This window comes from Mastigoproctus giganteus, chromosome 2 (assembly GCF_048544385.1).
Source record: "Mastigoproctus giganteus isolate SK-2022 chromosome 2, ASM4854438v1, whole genome shotgun sequence".
NCBI classification, from domain to species: domain Eukaryota; kingdom Metazoa; phylum Arthropoda; class Arachnida; order Uropygi; family Thelyphonidae; genus Mastigoproctus; species Mastigoproctus giganteus.
Window position 1 is genome coordinate 260,116,173 of NC_143576.1, and position 26,604 is coordinate 260,142,776.

At 37.6% G+C, this 26,604-nt stretch overlaps 1 protein-coding gene across 3 annotated transcripts in view; it reads left to right on the forward strand.

The window, feature by feature from the left end:
* Positions 1-26,337, forward strand: part of UbcE2H (ubiquitin conjugating enzyme E2H) — a 191,234-nt gene extending 164,897 nt beyond the window's left edge. For 2 of the 3 annotated variants that reach the window (XM_090369121.1, XM_090369122.1), the window contains one exon: positions 26,180-26,337. In XM_090369121.1, the coding sequence (XP_090225247.1) occupies positions 26,180-26,298 (119 nt within the window). In that variant the 3' untranslated portion in view covers positions 26,299-26,337. The remainder of the gene's footprint in view (positions 1-26,179) is intronic. The other variant, XM_090369123.1, reaches the window with a different exon arrangement.
* Positions 26,338-26,604: the final 267 nt, after the last annotated feature.

Here is a 26,604-nt window from a genome sequence, read left to right on the forward strand (position 1 = left end):
ATCACTGCCACCTTGTGGTACCTTTATCTGCAGATTCTTAATGTATGAAGAACTCTACTGATAATAGTTTCAAAAGTATTACTCCCTCTTGGTCCCTCTCGAAAATGCTGCTGTAGGAAACAATCATCCAATAAATCCAAAAAAAGCTTTGCTAGTGTGCGAGTAGTAGTAGTAGTAGTGGCATTTGATGCAAGAAAGCAAGTGTAGGAGCTTATGCAGCATCAGCCAAAAAAAAAAAAAAAAAATCACACCATACCCTCCAAATGCCTGTCCAGTTCCTCCTTAAATTTATTAAACCTATCAACTTCCACAACGACAGATGGAAGTTTGTTCCAGCAATTAACCACCCTCTGGCTAAAGGCAAATTTCCGCACATCTATCCTTTCTTAATTTGAACTTATGTCCCCGTAGGTTCGTATTCTGAACAAGTGGGGAGGATCCCATCAGAATTCAGCGTGCTCAACCCATTCAAGGCCTTATAGACCTCAATCAGATCACCGCGCAGGTGCCTAGTCTCCAGCCACTGCAATTTGCAGAACTTAAGCCTCTCTTGGTAAGAGGATCCCTTCATTCCCCTCACCAATCGTGTTGCTCTTCTCTGTACACGCTCAAGCAAATCTACATCCTTCCTAAAATGAGGCCTCCAGACCTGTATGCAGTACTCATGGCGTGGCCTGACCATTGCCTTATACAGAGGGACAATCACCTCCTTTTCCCTGCTAGCAAAATTCCTATATATCATTGACAAAACCCCATGACCTGCCCTAGCAGCCTGTCTGCATTGCTCAGAAAACTTCATATCTGACTGCACAATTATTCCCAGGTCTTTTTCATTTTCTACCACCTTAAGTGTAGTACCACACAGTTGGTACGTTTCTCTGGGGTTACTTCTACCCATATGCAGTACTTTGCATTTGTCAAGGTTAAACTTCAGTTGCCACTTCTTAGCCCATCTGCCCAAATTATCTAGATCCTGTTGCAGTAGCACACTGCCATGACTGTCATTAACAACCCTGCCAACCTTCGTGTCATCTGCAAACTTCGACATTAAGCCTGATATACCTTCATCAATATCATTGATAAATATACAAAACAACAGTGGACCTAACACCGAACCCTGTGGGACTCCACTAATAACATTAGTCCAAGAAGAGCAGCACCCATTGATTACCACCCTCTGTCTTCTCGCACTTAACCATCCTTTTATCCATTGTAGCAACTTACCCTTAATACCATTCTGCTCCAATTTGTACAGTAGTTTTCCATGCACAACAGTGTCAAAAGCTTTTCTGAAATCCAAGTATATGATATCAAAATTATTTTTTGCATCCAGTTCCTTTGTGACCACATCATAATAACCAATCAAATTTGTCAGACAAGACTTTTCCTTAACAAACCCATGCTGTGTCTGAATTATTGCTGCAGTCTTGTCTAGATGATCCTGCAATGCATCTTTAACCAGTGACTCCATTATTTTACCCGGAACAGAAGTTAAACTAACTGGTCTGTAATTACTCGTGTCACCCTTCGAACCTCCTTTGTGAATTGGGGATACATTTGCACATCTCCAGTCCGTGGGAACCTCCCCCGAATCCAAGGATGCTCTCATAATTATGGCTAAAGGTTTGCTTAGTTGCTTTGCCGCCTCCTTTAATATAACTGGATAGATCCCATCCACCCCAGGTGCCATTCTTATGTTTAACTTCAACAATTTCTCCTCCACTTTGCTCTCAGTTATTACAAAATCATTAAGCACACTGCTACAATTTGATAACCTTCTTCCATTTTCAAACTGTAATAATTCCTCACATGTGAATGTAGATGCAAAATACTCATTCAGTTTGTTTGCTATCAGAGCAGGATCATCAACAGTCGAACCATCGATGTCAAGTGGACCAATCATATTCATTCCCTTCCTTTTAGAGTTTATATAAGTGATTGACTGACCCGGAAGTTCCAGTCAATATCTGGGAAGTTAAAATCCCCCATTATAAGACAATCTGATTTACTGGCCCACTATTATTTCTCTGTACAGTTGTTCATTATACTTACCAGTCATTAGTCCTATAACACATTCCTACTCTCAACTTCACTTTCCCTGAGCTTATGTCACACCAAAGTGACTCAACATTGCACTGTACACCCATGTCAACTCTATGCACTTCCCTAGATTTAGTTTCTTAACTAAGAGCATAACCACTTCTTCCCTTCCTGTGCACATTGTGCACGAGCTCTTACATTCTGCCATTCGTACGTTTAATACGTTTAAAACATTCAGATCTCATCATGTTATCATTATCAACTTAGTTTATTTGTTTTTTGTTTTTTAAGGTAAGAATTATGTCAGTCAGGAAGACGTGTCCACCACCATGCTACTATGATTGGTTGTGTTGAACACACCTTGCAGCGAAGAAGATGCAAAGGCATGCATCATGCCTTTTCATGTTTCTGCAAATGTATTCAGGATCGGTCTGAAATTGTGAAATCAAAGAAAATTTATAAATTTCCTCAGATACAAGAAATGACTAAGGATTCAACACATACTGGCTTACCTGCTTACGACATAAGGATTTGATGTGTACTGGTTTACTTGCTTACAACAAAACATCACTACATTTCTTTAGAGCAGCTAGAGAAAACTTTAAATTTGCATACTAATGAGGGAACGAAATTTAAAAGAGAAATTGAGGTATGCATTAGTTTCAAGTCTGATTGAGAACAATAAAGATCCAGACTAGGAGGCTACAGTTGAAAATATATTGGCGAACTTCAAGAAGTTGGGCCACGACATGATTGTCACTGTACATTTTTATACTTCCATATTTGACAGTGTAAGTGAAGAACGGGGTGAGAGATTTAAACAGGACATTAAACACATGGAGATGAGATACCAGGGGAGTTAATGTCAACATCAGGGCTGATATTTGTTGGATACTGAAGGGGTATCGTACATTAGAAGCATCTACGAGAAAAACGAAAACACTAATAATGAAAAGTTTGACTGACTTTTTTAAAGTGAAAGGCGAGTTTTTTTTTGTGTACTTTTTAATATTCTGCCCTTTTTCAATAGTATTTTTATAGAGATGACAATGAATTGTCCAAAAAATTTTTGGAGAAAAATATCAGGCAATAAAAAAACTGTGCTACCAATTGCAAAAATTTTACCAAATGCGCTAAGGTAGGCAGCCTTACCGCTTGTAGATTTAAACCCCATCCTATTCAACTTCTTGTTTAAGAGACAGCAGTTTTCCCCTTTGGCTGGCTATAAAATAAAGTCAAGGGCAAAACGTTTAATAATGAATTTCGCTTACTAACCCCTGTATAGTCCACAGCCAATTGTATATAGCAATGTCTCGGGTCAGATCATTAGCATTAGCATTAGTAGAGGCATATGATGCAAGAAAGCAAGCTTATTCAGCATCAGCCAAAAAAAAAAAAAAAAAAAAAACCCTCTCCCATTTTCACCCCTCCGTTTCGTTCGAAAATACCTGTCCCAGCTGAGCCTTAAATTTGTTTAGGCTATCAACTTCAAACAACAAGCGATGGAAGTCTATTCCACAAACCAAACTGCCCGCTGGCTAAAGGCGAATTTCCGCACATCTATCCGACATCCGTCCCTTCCTCAATTTGAATTTATGCCCTCTCAGGTGATTATTCTGAGCAAGAGGAAGAAATCCCATCGGCATTGAGCATGCTCAAGCCATTCAAAGCCTTGTACACCTCTATCAGATCACCCTCGGCGATGCCTAGTCTCCAGGCTCTGTAATTTGCAAAACTTAAGCCTTTCTTCGTAAGAGCAACCCTTTTGTTTCCATTCACTAATCTTGTTTGCCCTTCTCTGTACTCGTTCCAGCAGCTCTACATCCTTCTTGAAAATGAGGCCTCCAGACCTGTATACAGTACTCAAGGTGTGGCCTGACCAATGCCTTATACAAGGGAATAAATCACATCCCTGTCCCTGCTAGAAAAAATTCCTGTATATCATTGACAAGACACCATGAGCTACTCTTGCAGCTCGTCTGCACTGCTCAGAGAAACTTCATATCTGCCTGCACAATTACCCCCAGGTCCCTTTTCATTCTCTACCACTGTCAGCGTAGTACCACAGAGTTGATACGTTGATCTGGGGTTTACTGTTTTCCCATATGTAGTACTTTACATTTGTCAATGTTAAAACTTCATTTTGCCACCTCTCAGCCCATCTGCTCAACCTTTCCAGCTCCTGTTGCAGCAGCATAGTATCAGTAGTGTCCCTTAACAACCCTGCCAACCTTTGTATCGTCTGCAAAACTTGGACATTAAGCCTGATACACCATCATCAATATCATTTATAAATACAGAAAAACAACAATGGACCCAAACACTGAAACCCTGAGGAACTCCACTAATAACATTAGTCCCACGTTGAGCAGTGTCCATTGATTACCACTCTCTGTCTTCTGCCACTCAACCATCCCTGCAACCATTCCAGCATCTTAAGGTAAGGTTACCAGAGAGGCACAAAAAATATAAAATAAATGTCATTTTTCTAATAAGTATTATAGAGACCGTGCTAAATTTTGTACATGTGAAAATAGCTATGCAATGTGCACATTTTGAATAATCAGAAAGATGCTGAAACGAAAGAAAAATTTATAAGTTTCCTCAGATACAAGAAATGAGAAAAGATTCTATGCGTACTGGCTTACTGCTCATGACAAAAACATGTCCTGCATTTTCTTTAGGACAGCTATAGAGAAAAAACTGCTACCAATTGCAAAAATTTTTTGCAATGGTTACTGCTAGTATGTATTAAGTTAAAAACCTTACGTTTGTAAGGGCTAATTAGTTATAATAGATAATAAATTTAAACTATCTATTGCCACCTACATGGTTCAAACTCTCCTGCTAGCTACTTGCAGTATTATATCTATGCCAAATCTCGCTTCAAAAGCTCTACTTTGTTAATTACTTTCTTATATATGCTTAGTTTGTATTTATCATGTGTATACTTTCTTTTTTTTTTTTTTTTTTCACTAGGTTTGCAAGCCCGCCTCTGTATATATTTAACCATTCTACTTTCACACTTGTATCTTCAGTGGTTGCAATGAGTTTCTTCAGTTGTTATATATCTTTACTGTAATTATACATGCATTTCTCTTGAAGAGTCAGCTGTAAAAATTTTTAAACCGTAAAACTACATGACTGTCACATAATATCCCTTTTTTTTAATTTTTTTGGCCTGAATTTCATTAAATTTAATCTAAATTTTACTCAATTATCATCATTTATTTACTTTTTGTATTGAGCTAACATTTTTTGACATGTATTTTTGCATCTGAAAACAGATATTGTCAATTGATGGTATTGTCAATATTTTTTTACAATTGGGATTGTTGACACTCTTAAGAAGACACTAAGGTTGCAAGTTATGTGGCAATATTCCTTTCTAGTGTGTGTGGCATTTTTGTGTAATTTTACACCTCCACCTTCTCACTTTTTCAATAGATTCATTACTTCTACCTTATATATATAGCCAATTCTGGTTATTTGGGACACATCGGAACTAGTGCATTTTGGCCCGATTAAGTGGCTGCCCCAATTATCTGAATTTCACATAAAAAAAGGTAAAAATACAATGTATTGATTGTTAGAATAAACTTCCATCTTGTATTTTGGAATTGTGTAGTTTGAATAAATTTAAGGATGAATTAGACAAATTATTACAGGGGAAATTACAGATGTTGGTAGTTCTATGTTTTGTTATTTTCAGCTGATGCTATATAAGCTTACTTCCTTACATCATTTGCCACTACTTAATACTATCATCTTGCTTTTAAACGTTTTTAAAATTGGACTTAACATACAGCCTTCATTGCTGATATGCCATTAAGTGCTAAACCAACTTAGTTTTGTACAACTTTGAAAATTACTGATTGTTCTAATAAGGACTGTTTTAAAGTAGTGCAGGAAGTAATCTACTTTCTTTTAGCCACAAAATTGTTAGTTTGTGTATCATTCTGACTGGCTGTTTTCCTAAACAATTACCACTGCTCCAATATCATCAGTAAATATTCTTGGAACTTTTCTATTCAAGTAAATCCCATCTCTGTAACATCCCTTCTGTTTACAAGTGGTAATTATACTGCCTCTTGCTCAGAATAATCTTGCCTCTTGCTCAGAATAATCACCTGATAGGGCATAAATTCAAATTGAGGAAAGACAGATGTAGGATAGATTGCGGAAATTTGTCTTTAGCCAGCGGGTAGTTGGTTGGTGGAACAGACTTCCATCCCTTGTTGTGGAAGTTGATAGCCTAAATAAATTTAAGGCTCAGCTGGACAGGTATTTCGAACGAACGGAGGGGTGAAGAGGAAGTTTTTTTTTTTTTTTTCTAGCTGATGCTGCATAAGCTTGCTTTCTTCCATCATATGCCTTTACTAATGCTACACCAAGAAATTCCAACCCCATGAGCCCTGTGCAAGCTTTCCTGGCTGGGTTGACAAAGCTTGGGCCATAATGGTGTCATGGAGCAATTCTTACCCATTTTGCTTGTTAATATTGCAGACACTTTCATTGAGTCCTAACTTTTGGCTTTTTCTGAATATTACATCATGATTATGAATTAAGTTCCGTAGTGATATTACAGTAGTTCCGATTATCCAAGTTAATGTGGATCAAGAACAGCTCGGATACAGTCAAACTCCAGTTAATACAGAAAATTTTCATTGACTGACCTTGGGACAATGTTTCCCCTCCCCTCCCCTCTATGAATTCCCCCAATTCCTGCCATTAAGAAAATACATGTACATACATATGTACTGTAAGAAAAGAATACATATGTATGATATTACATATTGTAATTGTATTTATGGCAAAGGTAAAGAAAGCTCACATGACAAGTATGGCAAATTTAGGAGTGGTTTACTGGTGGAACTAGTTTGCCGTGACAGCATTTGTATTGTTGCTCGCTCAGTAAACAGATGGTGGGTGTTATCAGGCAGGAGTAAAAATTGAATCCCTCCACTTTGGGAGGGAGTAACATGAATTTTTTTTTTTTTTTTTTTAACTATGGGTAGACTACAGGATAATTTGTTTATTACTGTATTTTTTATTTATTTATTTTTTTTTTTTTTTTGGTATTTTTTTTTAAAGACACTATTGTGCACAGAACATATTTTACAATGCCAGAACTTTCCACTTAACTCTGTTTGTGATTCAATTAGTTTAAAATAATTATTGCACTTAAAACAGTACAGTTTCGGTCTTATTAATTTTGTTTCATCAAAATATCAAGGAAGTTGACTGGAATTTGGGGGCTGGTCACTCACACACTAGCAGGGCTTTTGTGGATTTATTGGATGATTGTTTTCTACATCAGCATGTTCAGGAGGCAACTAGAGGGAGTAATACTCTTGATTTGATTATCAGCAGTGATTCTTCATGCATTAAGAATCTGCAGATAGAGGAACCACTAGGTGGCAGTGATCACAGTGTGCTGAAGTGGGATTTATTCAAAGAGGTAACTACCATCAAGGGTAAAAGGAAGGGTTATTGCTTTCGCAAAGGCGACTCCGATGGTCTGAGACTGTATTTAAATTCTATACAGTGGGACCAACTGATGATGTTACCAACAGCAAATTCAAAATGGGAAGCATTCAAAGAACTTGTCTTGGAAGCTACTGGGCTTTACATAAATAAGAAATATTGTTCAAGGTTTAGGCCTAAATGGATGTCAGATTAACTAACGAGACATATGACAGAGAAGTAAAATGCTTGGGATACATATAAATTAACACGTGACACAAAGCCTGTGATATATATAAGTTGATCTGTAACCAAGTTACAAAGGAGGTTAGGCAGGCAGAGGCAGATTACAAGAAATCTTTGGCAAAGGATGCAAAGAAAAACAGTAAAGAGTTCTTTTCTTATGTAAACTCTAGAAGAAGGGGATGAATCAGATTGGTCCACTTGATATCGATGGTTCAACTGTTCATGATCCTGCTCAGGTAGCTAACAAACTAAATGAATATTTTGCATCTACATTCACACATGAGGAGTTATTCAGAGAGGAAAATGCCAGAGGTGTATTCAACTCTGGCAGTAAGCTAGATAATCTTGTAATAACTGAGAGTAAAGTGGAGGAGAAATTGTTGAAGATAAACACAAGAAAGGCATCGGGGGTGGATGGGATCTATCCAGTTATATTAAAGGAGGCAGCAAAGGAAGTAAGCAAACCCTTAGCCATAATTATGAGAGCTTCCTTGGACTCAGGGGAGGTACCCATAGACTGGAGATGTGCAAATGTGCCTCCAATTCACAAAGGAGGATCAAAGGCTGACACAAGTAATTATAGACCTGTGAATTTAACTTCTGTTCCAGGAAAATTAATGGAGGTACTGGTTGAAGAAGCACTGCAGGATCATCTAGACAAAGACTTCAGTTATAGCTCGGACACAGCATGGTTTTGTTAAGGGGAAATCTTGCCTTATGTTTATCTTCAACAATTTCTCCTTCACTTTCCTCTCAGTTATTACAAAATCATCTAACATCCCCGTCTACATCATCTACATCCCCGTTGAAAAGCAACGGGGATGTAGCCTCCCCGTTGCTTTTCAACATCGTGGTCGACGCCATTATGAGGCAAGCATTCAGAAACAGACAGGGCATACAATATGACAAGGATCACTATGTGACTGACCTGATGTTTGCTGATGATAGTGCTATCCTTGCCGGTAACGACGCTGAAGCCACGGAAATCCTCTACGACATTGCCCGCATTGCCCGGCCATACGGTTTGAAGATCAATGCTGGTAAGACAAAGGCCCTGACAACAGATGGGTCGCAAGCCACCATCTATCTCGAAGGCGTCCAGATCGAGCAAGTGCAGGACTTTAAATACCTTGGGTCGCTGGTTCAGGAGAAGAAAGTTGCATCCACCATGGAAATTCACAGCAGAATTGGACAGGCGGCCACTGCGTTCGCCTCGCTCAAATGGTGTCTGTGGAAGAGGACCAACATTTCCACAAAGACTAAAATCCGACTCTTCCGGACTTTGATCCTGCCCATTCTTCTTTACGGATCGGAAACATGGATTTGTCTCAAGTTAGATTTGAACAAACTTGAGGTATTCCAAATGCGATGCCTGCGGCAGATCTTGGGCATCTCTCTTCGCGACCGCATCACTAATGATACCATCCGCGCCAGATGCCAACAGCAACCAACCATTGCCGACCAAATCCAGAAGCGAAGGCTCAGATGGTTTGGCCACGTATGTAGAATGGGCACGAACAGAATATCATCCACACTCCTTTGGAGACAACGACCCACCCAATGGAGCATCCAACGGACCGCGCCTAGGAAAACGTGGGCCAAGCAAGTGGAAGATGACTTGAAGAGCCGACGTCTCGACCTTAACCAGGCCAGGACTGAAGCCATGGATCGTAAGGTATGGAAGAACATCACAGAGCAAGTCCGAAACCCTGCGGCACCTACAGCAGCATACTGGTTGCGTGGCCAACCGCCAGCTAAGGACCAAAGAAGAAGAAGAAGAGTTTACTTCACCTGTGTCACTCACCTTCTTGAATAACTCCTCATGTGTGAATGTAGATGCAAAATACTAGTTTAGTTTGTTAGCCACCTGAGCAGGATCCTCAACTGTTGAACCATCAATATCCAGTGGATCAATCTGATTCATCCCCTTCCTTCTAGAGTTTACATAGGTAAAGAACTCTTTGCGGTTTTTCTTTGCATCCTTTGCCAAGGATTTCTCATAATCTGCCTTTGCCTACCTAATCTCCTTTGTGACTTGGTTACAGACCAGCTTATATCTATCATAGGCTTCCATGTCACCCATTAATTTATATGTATCCCATGCATTTTTCTTCTCTGCCATATCTCATTAGTTCATCTGACATCCATTTAAGCCTAAACCTTGAACAATATTTCTTAGTTGGTATGTAAAGCCTAGTAGCTTCCAAGATAAGTTCTTTGAATGCTTCCCATTTTGAATTTGCTGTTGGTAACATCATCAGTTGGTCCCACTGTATAGAATTTAAATAATGTCTGAGACCATCATAGTTGCCTTTACGAAAGCAAAAACCCTTCCCTTTACCCCTGATGGTAGTTACCTCTTTGACTAAATCCCACTTCAGCACACAGTGATCAGTGCCACCTAGTGGTTCCTTTATCTGCAGATTCTTAATGCATGAAGAATCACTACTGATAGTCAGATCAAGAGGATTACTCCTTCTAGTTGCCTCCCGAACATGCTGATGTAGAAAACAATCATCCAATAAATCCACAAAAGCCTTGCTAATGTTGTGAGTGACCAAACCACAAATTCCAGTCAATATCTGGGAAATTAAAATTTCCCATTATAAGACTCTGATTTAATGGCCCACTGTATTTCCCTGTACAGTTTCTTATTATACTCATCAGAGTCATTAGGCCTATAGCACACTCCTACTCAATTTTGATCTCCCAATGCTTGTCACACCAAACTTGACTCGACACTGCACTGTCCAGCGATGTCGACTGGCTTCACTTCCTTGGATTTTAACCCATTACCAGCCATAATTGAATTTAAAAGAAAAATGCCATTTTCTCCCTTAATATCAGTTAAAAGCATTCAAGTAAAGACATTGTAAAAAATTTTTATTCAAAAACTCCCTGGTTACAGAAAAAAAGTACATCCCATTTTTGGGACATTGGCTGAGAATAAGAAATATTTAGGAAATTGACAAAGAAAAAAAAAAAAAAAAATTCAAAATCAAACAATGGTGTTTTACACTAACTATGTATCAAACATATAATAATAAAAAAGACATTTTGTGTGAAAGGGAACAAAACATATGTCATGTAGGGGTACATCACATTTGTTACAAAGTCTCTGTTTTTTTTACCACATAAAGCACATCTTCATTGTCGTTATTTGAACTACCAACTGTCCATTGCCATCAAATCTCATGTCCAAGCTCACTCGTCCACCTAGAAGTTTAGACTTTTGTGGACCCGGCCTTTTTGAAGCAGAAGTTGTTTTAGAAAGGTAGGCCAACACTACTTTCCTGCGTACATCCAGAAGCGATACATTTCCTTGAGAATTTGTAATTTGATACAAACTCCAAGTGTTGACAATGCATATATCTAGGAGTTGTGTGAATAATGGCCACCACCATTTTTTTGAACGAATTCTGATTCTATAAAGTGAAACTTGCTGATCTAACATGTGCACTCCACCCATATGTGAATTATATTCCTGTATGACCTTTGGTATAGGAATTTGAATTTGCTTTCTATCTTTACGGGAGTAATGTCTAGTTTGTCCTAATGGCTCAATGTAACTGTAATTAGTGGCAAGTGAAACCGGTTTATTATCATTCCATTTTAGCACAAATACTTCATTTGATTGGTCGAATCTATAATCAAAATAGCCCCGATCCTTCTCTTTTTCCATTTGCTTGCTAGAAATCAAAGGACACTTTTGTTTTCCATTTTCTCGGACTGTTCCGGTTGCTTTCATTCTCAGCTCTCTAAGGTGGCGCGTTATTTCATGGCTGGTGAAGAAATTGTCAAAAAACAGTTCATGTTTTTCATATTGGTCAGCAGGTATTGATGAAATTAGGTTTGTAATAACTCGAACTCCCAACAGTCCCTCCATTTTCTCACTTTTGCCACAATATGTTTCAAAATTATACAAATAACCGCTTGAACTACATAAACACCAGAGTTTGTAACCAAATTTGATTGGTTTTCCACGCATAAACATTTTTTCAGAATGTCATCCATAATATCGAATCATCATTTCATCTATTGATAAATGGGCATGAATCACGCCAAATTTTAAAAAGTTTTGCTTTAGCATATCAAAATATGGTCGTACTTTGAACATTTTGTCGTTTTATATCAAGGAGTGAATTGTCCACTAAATGGAGATACTTTTTTATTTCTTTGAATCGTCTTCTTGGCATCGCATTGTATACTAAAGGATACCAGCATCCAGGGCTTGTTCTCAATACATGTCCTCTTGAGGAAGTTTGTGATAACCACTAAACAATAAACCCCCCAATAAAACTTCTCAATTCATCGGCACTAAGCGAAAAATTTGGGTCATTTTTTTTGTTGTGTGTATAATGTGCTTTGCTCTACTATATGATAAATAATGCCTTGAGAGAAAAACTCTTCAAAAATTTCAACTGCTGTTTTACCGTATAACAGATGTAACATTTTCAAAATTATTTTGGGATAAACTGTTCATCTCAGTGTACCGTATTTGATTCTTTGTCCACTCTGGTGTTTTTCCTTTTATGTGATTTGTTTTTGCAACTGTTTGAGAAATTGATTTTTTGTATTTATTGCGAGATTCTGATAGGCTTAAAGCTTCCTGATGTATCTTCATTATGCAGAAGATGGTTCGTCACTTTACACAGCTTACGTTTTTTTACAGCCAGTGCGTCATCATCATCGCTGCTCAATTCAGATTCATCATTTATAGGTGTAAATAACTCTAGGGTATCTGCAACATCTTCCACTTCTTCTCCTTCAAGATTATTTTCTTCAAAATTCTTTGTGTCAGTTAGCTCATCAGGATTTGGAGGAATGATTGGAACATCAACATGGTCATTATCCATGTCTTCCCAAAATGCAGGATCTGCAAACATTTCCTCCATCTCTTTTGTAGTTAGATATTTTCTAACAGTGTAATTTCCGCCACTCATGGCTTTGTTATATAATATTTTTACAAAGGTAAACCACTAAAGTTTCGTTTTGGCTTGAGAAACATCCACATGCTTGTTGATGTTATTTTCAGCCAATGTCCTAAAAATGGGACATCAACATAAATAACAAATTTACAATAAATAATAGTGTAGGTAGCTTGCCCTTTTAGTTGAATCAAAAAAGCAACTATTCTAGAATATATTTCTAGAGCCCTTATAGTGTTTGAAAAAACAGAAACTTTTATACACTTATCATTCTTATGACACACACACATGCTTGAAAACGAAAAACTTGTAAATGCTTTCTGTCCTAACTTTTTGTATTTCAGCGCCATCTGACAATAAACGCCGTGATTATAGACCAGTTTCAAACTACTGTGCTGCCTGTAATCCAGTTTTCTGCATTTCCATTATTTTTATTTTCATTAAAAGTTGCATCCCATAAATGGGACAATGGCTGTTAATGAGTTAACTAATAGCATAACCCTTCCTCCCTTCCTATCCTGTTGATCCTTTCTGTACACATTGTACTCCCCAAATTCCAGTTCTGCATTCCTTATATCTGTGAAACACCACGTCTCTGATATCCCAACAATATCTGCCTTTGATGTTTTGAGCAATACCTCAAATTCATCAAATTTATTTACCAAACTCCTAGCATTGGTGTACACACAAGTATACATGCACCTGTTCCTATTCTTAGCTACCCTAACACAACCCATGTGTTTACTTGTACCGCAATGACTCCCAGCAGTCTCTGAAATATCCTGCACCTTGTTTTCCAGGCTGCTGCTCATTCCAATAGAAGCAGTGCAAGAATCACTTTCACCTGTGCCAGTGGCTACTGTTAATCTATTAGTCCTTGTATCCCCCTCCACCAAGCTAGCAATTTTCTGACCTACCTACCTAACACTGCCTTGATAGCATCAGCAAATATTCTTGCACCCTTTCTATTTAAGTGTATCCCATCCCTGTAGAAGCAGTCTCTCCTGTTAACAAGTACAGACCAGGATGAAAAAAATTCTACCCCTTGAGCCTTGCACAGTCTTTCCAGGGCTGAATTGATCGACAAGGCTCTCATCATATCCTCCCTCCTGTCGTGTCTGGGCAGAATTGCAGACACTTTGAAATTCAACTCTAATTCACTGCTTTTTTTTCAACAGTGACCTGTACTTTTAAGTAATTCTGACGGTCTCCTACTCTTAATATCATTAGTGCCAATGTGTACAACTATATCACCTTTTGTGCCCTTAAAAGATGATATCTGCTCTACGTCATCAACCTTTGCCCCTGCCAGACATACCCTGGTCCTGTTCCACCTATCCTTTTTACAAAGCATGTTCCCCATTTCCCTGACAATAGTCACCAACAACTACTAGTTCCTGTGGAACCAGTGCATTCTGCCTTGAAGGTTGCCGCTGTATTGCGTAATGACCAAGTGCAAGCTCTGGCATTGATGTGGGCAGCTGAGAGCTTGATGGACCCCTCCATTTAGATCCTTTGAGGGCATCCACCCTGTCCTTCAAGCTCTCATATAAGCCCATAACAACACTGAGTTGTCACCTGATTTCCTTACATTGCGCGCACACACACAGACATCCCCATGGCAATATCATGTCCCAAACCCGATTTCTCCACAAACATCATGCAAGCAGTGCATTTTAAAAGGCTGTGATTCAGAGGGCAACTGCCCCCCCCCCCTCAGTTCTCCTCTGAGCCACAGCACTCCCATTAGCTTGAGCCTTTTGCTTTGCTGCTCTGGTCTGAGTCATGATTTCTATTTAATTTCAATAAATTTTCAATTTCAGTACAAAATTATAACCCTTAACTTGTATCCCAACACAGTTATAAAGCTATATATATTTTTCAGTATGGAGTATTATATAAGAGTTCCATTTATATAACTTCCGTATCAAGTTATGTATTAATTAATTATGTTATGTTTGTAATCCAAGTCGTTATATGTATTTAGTTAAAAAGTACAATTTAATTGACAATGAAGTTTAACAAGATTAATAGATTTTATTGATTAATTGACAATAAATATTATATTATATACTATACTAAGCTTACGCTATCTAATTTGGGATATAACGTATCGTATAACAATGGTGGCAAGTTACGAACAGTAAATCTACGGACACTTAAGTAGAACCCCAGGGGCTCACATCTGGTGAGTATGGGCTTGGCACACCCAGGGTCCTGAGCTGGATATCTTCATTCTTCTCTTTCTTGGTGATTCCTTTCTTCTCTCTCTCTCTCTCTCTTGGGGTATTAAAATTTTTTTTTTTTTTTTTTTTTTTTGGCTGGTGCAGCATAAGCCTCAGCTCAGGCTTCCTTGCACCATATAGCTAATAATAATAATTAATTAACTTCCAAATCTAGCTGTCTCAATTCAGAATAAACTAAGGATCCTGACCAGGTCTATAAGCTACTTATAGAAAATAATTTGATGTAACAATTGGTCAATAAAGCGGCTAAATATGGCTAAAAAAAACCTCTCGTTGAGCGGAGCTGCAACTTGTAACACGTGGATTTGATACCCTTACCGATAACATAAACAACTCTTTAAGGCGCCACTTAGCCTTTATGTAAAAATTGAGTTAAGAGCTTGCGCGGATAACACGGAACCTCGAAAAATCGCGCCTCGGATAATCGGGACGCTACTGTATTATGTCTGCATCTGTAATTGTTGTTTGATGCCTTTATCAATCTATAAAATAAGCTACAATACTACTTGCACTAAAACATAACACTATTCATAGCAAGTTTATACCTTTTTATAATTCCACAAAAACCAACAAGCAAAAGCTTACCCCACAGTGTTACATACAAAGTTCAAGCTCAATGCGAGAATTTAAATTTTAATGTAACTTTAACTGATTATCTGATTTAAAAAATTAAATAAATGCACAGATTTGTGACTGCAATGATAAAAACTATAACAATTAAGTAAACGAGAAAAGTTACATTTCAACACAACATAACTACTTTGAAGTAGTTTAATAAATACTTCAGTGCATTGTGTTTTTCTGTGTCTTGTTTCCTTCAGTGACAGCAATAGCCTTGGGCTTTTGCTTATTTCAGAAACAGTTATCCTGAGCCCAAGCATGTTGCTGGAGGAAACATGTCTTCTCCAAGATACTAAAATATAATGCAGTGAAGTTTGTTATTAAAAAAAAAAAAAAAAAAAGTGCCTCCATAGCCAAGGTGGGTAGGAGTAGCAATGCATAGCACACGCTTCTTGATTAGACCAGGGTGTGAGCCTGTGACCACCAAATAGGGAGGATGCAGAAAGGTCAGGGAATGACCACCGCATATCCCTGGAGCAATATGGCTTTAGTTGCTAATGCTCCTAAAAAAAAAAAAAAAAAAACCACATAACAATAATAAAATATATATATATGTATAAATACTGTGAGGTTTGTAAAATAGTGTCTGTGAAAATGGAAATTAGCATTAGTAGAGGTATATTGATGCAAGAGAGCAAGCTTATGCAGCATCAGCCAAAAAAAAAAAACTCTCCCATTTCACCCCTTCAAATGCCTGTCCAGCTCAGCCTTAAATTTATTTAGGCTATTAGCTTCCATAACAAAAGATGGAAGCCTGTTCCAACAATCAACTACCCGCTGGCTAAAGGCAAATTTCCGCACATCTATTCTACAACTATCATTCCTCAATTTGAGATTGTGCCCCATCAGGTTCTTAGTCTGAGCAAGAGGAAGAATCCCATCAGCATTCAGCTTGCTCAACCCATTCAAGGCCTTATACACTTCAATCAGATCACCTCTCAGGTGCCTACTGTCCAGGCACTTCAATTTGCAGAAATTAAGCCTTTGTCGGTAAGAGCACCCCATTGTTCCCCTCACCAATCTTGTTACTATTCTTTGTACTCGTTCTAGCAACTCTCCATCCTTCCTAAAATGAGGCCTCCAGACCTGTACACGGTACTCTAGGTGTGGTCTGAACATTGCTTTGTATAACAGGATAATCACTTCCCTGTCCCTGCTAGCAAAATTCCTATATATCATTGACAAGACTACATGACCTGCCCTGGCAGCCAGTCTGTACTGCTCAGTGAGCTTCATATTTGACTGCACAATTACCCCTAGGTATTTTTCACGTCCCTGAGTGTAGTACCACAGAGTTGGTACGTTTCTCTTCAGTTATCGCTACCCATATGCAGTACTTTGCATTTGTCAATGTTAAACTTCAGTTACAACTTCTCAGCCCATTTCCCAATTTATCTAGATCCAGTTGGAGAAGCATACTGTCTTTACTGTCATTAACAACCTTGCCAACCTTTGTATCATCTGCAAACTTGGACAATAAACCTGATATACCTTCATCAATATCATTGATAAATATACAAAACAACAATGGGCCCAACACCGAACCCTAGGGAACTCCACTAACAACATTTGTCCACGAAGAGCAGATTGCCACTCTCTGTTGTCTCCCACTCAACCATCCCTTTATCCATTGTAGCAATTTACCCTTAATGCCATACCTCTGAAATTTGTACAGCAGTCTTCCATGGGCAATAGTATTAAAAGCTTTCCTGAAATCCAAGTATATGATATAAAATTATTTTTGGCATTCAGTTCCTTTGTGACCACATCATTGTATCCAATCAAATTGATCAGACAAGACCTCCCTTTAACAAACCCATGCTGTGTCTTAACTGTTACTGCTGTCTTGTCTAGATGATCCTGCAATGCTTCTTTAACCAGTGATTCCATTATTTTCCCAGGAACACAAGTTAAACTAACAGGTCTGTAGTTACTTGTATCACCTTTTGAACCCCCTTTGTGAATTAGTGATACATTTGCACATCTCCTGTCCATGGAGACCTCCCCTGAAGTTCAAAGAAGCTCTCATAATTATGGCCAAGGGTTTGATTACTTCCTTTACTGCCTCCTTTAATATAACTGGATAGATCCTATCCACTCCAGGTGCCTTCCTTGTGTTTAACTTCAGCAATTTCTCCTCCACTTTGCTCTCAGTTATTACAAAATCACTTAGCTCCCTGTTAGCATTTGATAAACTTCTGGCATTCCCCTCATTGAATGACTCGTGTGAATGTAGATGCAAAATACTCATTCAGTTTATCAGCTACCTGAGCATGATCATCAATGGTCAACCCATCAATGTTAAGTGGTCCAATCTGATTCATCCCTTTCCTCTTAGAGTTTGCATAAGTAAAGAACTCTGTGCTGTTTCTCTGTGCATCTTTTGCCAAAGATTTCTCGTAATCTGCCTTCACCTGCCTAACCTCCTTTGTGATTTAATTACAGACTAATTTATACTTTCCATAGGCTTCTGTGTCACCTGATACTTTATATGCATCCAATACATTTTTTTTCTCTGCCACGAGCCTCGTTAATTCATCTGACATCCATTTAGGCCTAAACCTTGAACAGTATTTCTTAGTTAGAATAAAAAGCCTAGTTGCCTCCAAAATGAAGTCCCTGAAGGCTTCCCATTTAGAATTCAACTTTGGTAACATTATTAATTGATACCACTGTACAGAATTTAAAAATGGTCTGAGACCACTGTAGTCACCTTTTACAAAGGCAAAAGCCCTTCCCTTAAGCCTTGATGGTATTTACATCTTTAAGTAATTCCCACATCAGTATGTAATCACTGTCACCCAGTGGTTCCTTTATCTCTCAAATTCTTACTGCATGAATTAATCACTGCTGATAATCAGATCAAGAGTATTACTCCCTCTGGTTGCCTCTGGAACATGTTGCTGTAGAAAACAGTCATCCAATAAATCTATAAGTCTTGCTAGTGTGTGAGTGACCAACCACAAGTTCCAGTCAATATCTGGAAAGTTAAATTCCCCCATTATAAGACATTCTGATTAACTGTCCCACTATTTCTCTGCACAATTGCTCATTATACTCATCAGATTCATTAGGCCTATAACACTCAAATGTATTGCTCAAAACATCAAAGGCAGATATTGTTGGGATATCATAGACGTGGTGTCACACAGATATAAGGGATGCAGAACTGGAATTTGGGGAGTACAACGTCTACAGAAAGGATAGACAGGATAGGAAGGGGGGGGGTTATACTATTAGTTAAGAAACACATAAAAACCAAGGAAGTGAAGCCAGTCGACATCGCTGGACAGTGCAGTGTTGAGTCAGTTTGGTGTGATGACATAAGCATTGGGAGATCAAAATTGAGAGTAGGAGTGTGCTATAGGTCTAATGACTCCGATGAGTATAATAAGAAACTGTACAGGGAAATAGTTGTCCAGTAAATCAGAGAGTCTTATAATGGGAGATTTTAATTTCCCAGATATTGACTGGAATTTGGGGGCTGGTCACTCACACACTAGCAGGGCTTTTGTGGATTTATTGGATGATTGTTTTCTACATCAGCATGTTCAGGAGGCAACTAGAGGGAGTAATACTCTTGATTTGATTATCAGCAGTGATTCTTCATGCATTAAGAATCTGCAGATAAATGAACCAGTAGGTGGCAGTGATCACAGTGTGCTGAAGTGGGATTTACTCAAAGAGGTAACTACCATTAGGGGTAAAGGGAAGGGTTATTGCTTCCGTAAAGGCGACTACGATGGACTGAGACAGTATTTAAATTCTATACAGTGGGACCAACTGATGATGTTACCAACAGCAAATTCAAAATGGGAAGCATTCAAAGAACTTATCTTGGAAGCTACTAGGCTTTACATACCAACTAAGAAATATTGTTCAAGGTTTAGGCCAAAATGGATGCCAGATGAACTAATGAGGCATATGGCAGAGAAGAAAAATGCATGGGATACTTACAAATTAACACATGACACAGAAGCCTATGATAGATACAAGTTGATATGCAACCAAGTTACAAAGGAGGTTAGGCAGGCGAAGGCAGATTACGAGAAATCCTTGGCAAGGGATGCAAAGAAAAACAGCAAAGAGTTCTTTACTTATGTAATCTCTAGAAGGAAGGGGATGAATCAGATTGGTCCACTTGATATTGATGGGTCAACTGTTGATGATCCTGCTCAGGTAGCTAACAAACTAAATGAATATTTTGCATCGACATTCACACATGAGGAGTTATTCAGCGAGGGGAATGCCAGAGGTGTATTCAACTCTAGCAGTAAGCTACAGAATCTTGAAATAACTGGGAGTAAAGTGGAGGAGAAACTGTTGAAGATAAACACAAGAAAGGCACCTGGGGTGGATGGGATCTGTCCAGTTATATTAAAGGAGGCAGCAAAGGAAGTAAGCAAACCCTTAGCCATAATTATGAGAGCTTCCTTGGACTCAGGGGAGGTACCCATAGACTGGAAATGTGCAAATGTGACCCCAATTCACAAAGGAGGATCAAAGTTGACACAAGTAATTATAGACCTGTGAGCTTAACTTCTGTTCCAAGAAAATTAATGGAGGCACTGGTTAAAGAAGCACTGCAGGATCATTTAGACAAGACTTCAGTTATAGCTCGGACACAGCATGGTTTTGTTAAGGGGAAGTCTTGCCTGACCAATTTGATTGGATACTATGATGCAGTCACAAAAGAACTGGATGCAAGGAATAGCTTTGATATTATATACTTGGATCTTAGAAAGGCTTTTGATACTGTTGCACATGGAAGACTGCTACACAAATTGGAGCAGTGTGACATTGGAGGCAAATTGCTGCTATGGATAAAGGGGTGGTTGAGGGGGAGAAGACAGAGTGGAAATCAATGGACACTGCTCATCGTGGACTAATGTTATTAGTGGAGTCCCGCAGGGCTCAGTGTTGGGTCCATTATTGTTTTCTGTATTTATAAATGATATTGATGATGGTATATCAAGCTTAATGTCCAAGTTTGCAGACGATACAAAGGCTGGCAGGGTTGTCAAGGACACTACTGACACTATGCTGCTACAACAGGATCTGAAAAGGTTGAGCAGATAGACTGAGAGGTGGCAAATGAAGTTTAACATTGACAAATGTAAAGTACTACACATGGGAAACAGCAACCCCAGAGCAACGTATCAACTCTGTGGTACTACACTGACAGTGGTAGAGAATGAAAGGGACTTGGGAGTGGTTGTGCAGGCAGATATGAAGTTCTCTGAGCAGTGCAGATGGGCTGCAAGAGTAGCTCATGGAGTATTGTCAATGATATACAGGAATTTTTCCAGCAGGGATAAGGAGGTGATTATTCCCTTGTATAAGGCAATGGTCAGGCCACACCTAGAGTACTGTATACAGGTCTGGAGGCCTCATTTCAAGAAGGATGTAGAGCTGCTGGAACGAGTACAGAGAAGGGCAACAAGATTAGTGAATGGAACGAAGAGGTGCTCTTACGAAGAAAGGCTTAAGTTTTGCAAATTATAGTGTCTGGAGACTAGGCACCAGCGAGGTGATCTGATAGAGATGTATAAAGCCTTGAATGGTTTGAGCATGCTCAATGCTGATGGGATTCTTCCTCTAGCTCAGAATAATCACCTGAGAGGGCATAAATTCAAATTGAGGGAAGACAGATGTAGGATAGACGTGCGGAAATTTGCCTTTAGCCAGAGGGTGGTTGGTTGGTGGAACAGACTTCCATCCCTTGTAGTGGAGGTTGATAGCCTAAATAAGTTTAAGGCTCAGCTGGACAGGTATTTTGAACGAGCAGAGGGGTGAAGTGGAAGTGGGTTTTTTTTTTTTTTTTTTTGGCTGATGCTGCATAATTTTGCTTTCTTGCATCAAATGCCTCTGCTAATGCTAACACACACCTGCTGTCATTTTTCCTTTGCCAGTGCTTATTTCACACCAAACAGGCTCAACATTGCATTGCCCACCAACATCAACTGGCTGCACTTCATTAGATTTTTGTGTTTCTTAACTAACAGCATAACCCCTCCTCCCTTCCTGTCCTGTCTATCCTTCCTGTACATATTGTACTCCCCAAATTCCAATTCTGCACTTCTTATATCTTTGTGACAACACATCTCTGATATCCCAACAATATCTGCCTTTGATGTCTTGACCAGCACTTCAAGCTCATCAAATTTATTAACTATACTCCTAGCATTGGTGTACATCCAAGTATACATGCACCTGTTCCTACTCTTAGTTATCGTAACACAGCCCGTGTATTTACTTGTTCCACTATGACTCCCAGCAGTCCTGGAAATCTCTATTACCTTGCTTTCCAGGCTGCCGCTCATTCTAATAGAAGCAGTGCAAGAATTACTTTCGCCTCTGCCTGCAGCAGAGGCAATAGTGATTCTTGAAACTGATGTATCTGATTACAGTTGTGAAAATAGTTGACCAGATGCATGAGAGTGCTCAGTGTTGTGACCCAGAGTGCCAGTCTCCTGTTCTAATTCTCTCCAGGGCATAAACTCTTTTTGAAGCATTCAAATCCATTAAACACCGAATTTTCACTTCTTACCTAATTTTTGTTTATTTATTTTTTTTTAACTAATACTTGAGAGTGCAAGAGTGAAACTGTTCAAAGGAAATCATATGGATCTGGATATCTTGCAATTTCAAAGAGTAAGCATTTTATGATAGGTTGAACTTTTTTCCCAATTCAAGACAGACTGGGGAAAAAAGTATTTCATACATCCTGTATTTTACTTGCTTGCTTGACAATTCACAAATTTCTTAAATTTTTAATGTTGAAACCAAAGAACTTAATAAAAGTATTAAGCATTTCAGCTGGGTGAAATATAACTTTTAATGTAATGTCCCTCCTCCCCAGTTAACATGTTTGCTACCTTTATGCAGGGGTGGTGAACTTAATTTGTGGTGCGATCTACTTTTTTCTTTCAAAATGTGCCACGATCTACCATCTCAAAAATTTCATTGCACGATGTTAAAAACGTTAATCAACACATATTGAAAAATGTTGTTTATAAATTTTAAAATTCAGTGCAATTCAGAATTCTTATTTTAAATTCATACGTATTTAAAATTTTAATTTATGTGAAGTTTGTGTTTTCATGTCATCTGCCAAACTTTCAAAATCGGGGATATACTGTGATAAAGCCAACCGTAAAGAATCTTCTGTATGCAAGTTCATAAGAGCACAGAGATTCTTTGTTTGTTTCATATATGAAAAGGCTGATTCACATAGATATGTGGAACCAAAACAGGAATTTAAAAGTTCACTGCATTTTTTTATATTTGGGTACTTTTCTCGGCAAACATATTTCCAAAACTGTTTTTCTGATGATCTGGCTTTTAGGAAGATATCATTTCGCAATGTAATAATTTTATTTTCAAGTAATATTTTCTCCTTGTGAAAAATCGCAGCGTTTTTTTTTCTGCAATTTGTTTCATCTCTGTCGACATTAAATGGATAAGAAATATATTGAATAATGTCTTCAATTGTTTTAAAATCACTGAATATGGTTTCAAAATCGTCCACAATATTCTCAATTTCAGAAACATATTTCTCACTATTAAATTCAAAAAGAGGATATTTTTGCAAATGATCTTGCATATTTGCAAAATGGTTGAATTTTTTTTCTTTGTGATCCTTAGCCATTGCCAAAAATTGATATTTATATGCAGAAATACTACTAATCATGTCACCCACATTTTAATTTTTTACTTTAATTCCAAATTCAGATCACTTAATTTACTGGTAAAATCTGCCAAAAAAAGTCAGATCACACAATCACTCTGTATCTTGTAGCTGCTGATAATCATCTCCATTTTGATCAACAAATTTTTTAATTTCATTCAGCAAATTTCAAAATCTCTGTAGAAACTTACTCCTACTCAGCCACCTCACATCTGTGTGTAATATCAGATCTGGTTCTTTTTCATCAAGTTAGGTGGTAGAATACCACCACTTTGCTTATTGGAGGCTTAAAGTGGTGAAACCCATGTTTAGTCTCTAGAGCAAAGTTTTTGGCATCCCCCTCCCCCATACTTCTCCTTCAACCCATGCACAGTACTAAGTACTATAGGTTTTGATACCTTTTGTGTTTGGGGTTTTCATAAAAAAAAAAAAAAAAAAAAAAATTTTTGAAAAGCCTCCTTTGAAGAGATTGTCCTCTGAGGGAATTCACAATTTTGAAAGCGATGTCCATAACACTTTTAGTATTTAATCTTTTTGAATAAGTTAGATATCAAGACCTCTAGTTCGTTCTCTCTAGTGGCAGAATCATTGAAAACCATACGAATAAAAACGAGCTACTGAGCTGTATCACTGACATCTGTAGATTCATCCAGTTGTAAAGAAAAGGACACACGATTAGCAATATGAGCACGCAATTGTTTGCTCTCATTTTTACTCATTTTTTTGATGCATCGCATCAGTGTTTCGAGATAATTGCAGATCTTGAAGAGCACTTTTAATTTCATTTTTGTTCTTAAAATTTTCAAAAAGAGAATGTTATTTCTAAAAATGTGTCTTTGATGAATTGACCATCAGAAAATGATTTGCATTATTTTGCAAGAAGATGGCTCACTTTAAATGATGCTACAGTTACTGCTTTAGATTGTAATTAGGTGTCACGAAGAAATTTTGTCACACGAATAATCTGGATTTAAGTTCTAATTCGGCGGAAAATCTGGTTGGTATTTACCATGGAGTGCGTTGAAGTGCCTTTCTAAATTTCCTTTTTTTTGGGTATAGTCACGGAAGCATTGCAAATCAAACAGCTACATTTTTTTTTCACCATTACAAAAAAGTGTTCTAGTTCCCACTCTTGATGAAAATGATACGTTTTACTCTTTTGTAGTATTCATTTTAAATCAAAAGGAATTAAATTAATATATAAGTACTGTCCAGTTATTAAATCAGCAAAAGCAATGCTTACCGATTAAAACACTTTGCATTGTGCGAACCAGAAAAATATTCTGTCTGAGCAGCTAATGTAGGATAATTGATGAAGAGGATTCCCGAATGAGAAAGTTGTTTCCAAACTAACTGGACAAACACACCACCATTTATTGCTCTGTTTGGTTATATCCTTATAAGAATCAGTTTTGAATGCCTTTGTGATATTTCTCTAATGCTATTTCTGGAGGTTATGACCATAAAACAAAAACAATTTTCACTTTCTGGTATATTGGGCTTTTCTGTTAGTGCAGTCTAATTATAAACTGGTAGTAAACTCAATCTTATTGCATTTGCAATAATACCGACAGCTGGAATTCTGTGGTATTTTACATTATTATGGTGAAATGTGTTTCTCCTTCAATGTGAAATCTTCAATCATGCAAAAAAAAAAATAAAATAAATTTTCAAAATCTGCTCTTCATTCCTTTTTTGGAAGCTTTGTAAAAAAAAAAAATAATAAATAAATAAAATAACGTACTGGTAGCGAAACCTGCTGCGCAATATAAAATGTTGGTAGTATACCTGATTACGCAAATTGAGGGATGACTGTATATTTAAAATTCATTGTGATTGACCGAAATTAAAGCCAAGATCGACTCATTGGCCACCCTTGCCTTTATGCATGTGTGTCAAAAGGTGCCTAAGTGCTGTACTGAAATGCACAAGTAATCATTCTTAAGCTGTTAAAAAATGAGTGCCATAAAAGTAGACCCATGAAATTAACAACTACTCAAATATTGGGGCACTGATTGAACTCTTTGCAGCAATGCTTGGTTTTTGTTTATAGACTTGGAACTGTTTTATTTGTTCTTTGCTTGTGTGGATCTTAGTTTATATACATGAATAAACTATTTTTATAAAATTTTAAGATTTGTTCTGATTTACAGCTCAGCACAAAAAGTATTTGCTTCTAGCAATGAATTTCAAATTTCTAATTTTCTACCATCATTTACAATTTTTGGAATGTTATTTCTCCACAATCTGAAAATTGTGGCACATTGAAAGGGCTCTCTCAAATATAGGTAGCAGTTAATGTGTTAATAAAGCTTTTATGTGAAGAATATCTGAAGAACTAAATTTGAAACAAGGCTTTTAGCTTCTGCTTTGAAAAGCTGCATAGTTACAGAATTTTGAGGTTACTATACCTTGTGCATTTCCTCAATTAAAAATTAACTGCAAATTATACACAAGACACATTATGGTACTACATAATATAAAAGTATGTTGTCTATTACTTTGGCTGCTAAAAAACATTAAACATAACAAGCAGAATGAGACTGTTAAACAGTTAACAGGCTCATTCTGCTTTTATATCTTATATAATTTTAGCACTGTATTTGCAGTGTGGAATATAGGGAAGGGTTGTGAAATGAATTTAGATGCTCTTACAAAAATTTCATAATATTGTGTTGTATTCTTTGATATATATATATATACACACACACACACACACACACACACACACACACACACACACACACAAAATTAACTTATCATAATATCGGTTAAGGGATAAGTATATACAATGTAATGAAATGTGTGTCATGAAATATGGCACATTATTAAAGTTGCAAAATCTTTATCTTTAATGATGTGCCATCTGTTTCCTGACTTGATCTTTTTTCATCTGTGACTGGCAGTCTTAGTCGTTTTTTTTTTTTTTTTTTTTATTACAGAATATGTGAAGAAATATGCCACAGAAGAAGCCCTCAGAGAACAAGAAGAAGAACAATCCAGTACTGAGAGTTCGATGAGTGATTTCTCAGATGATGAAACACAAGATATGGAACTATAACACTCCAGAAAGGGGGAATTGGGGAAACATGGGAAAGGGGGTTGGGGGGGAACATGAGGGGATTTCAGGGTGGGGTGGGGTTAGAGGGGTTTAGGCAACATCATGTGTAAATTACTTCATGTTGGATATATATATATACATACATAAATACATACAGACACACACAACATATATATATATATATATATATATATATATATATATATATATATATATATATATATATATTGCTGGGGCTGCTGTAGACTAGTTCATGTGTTCAATCTATTACTGAAAGTTCTGGCTGCAGTCAACAAAATAATGACC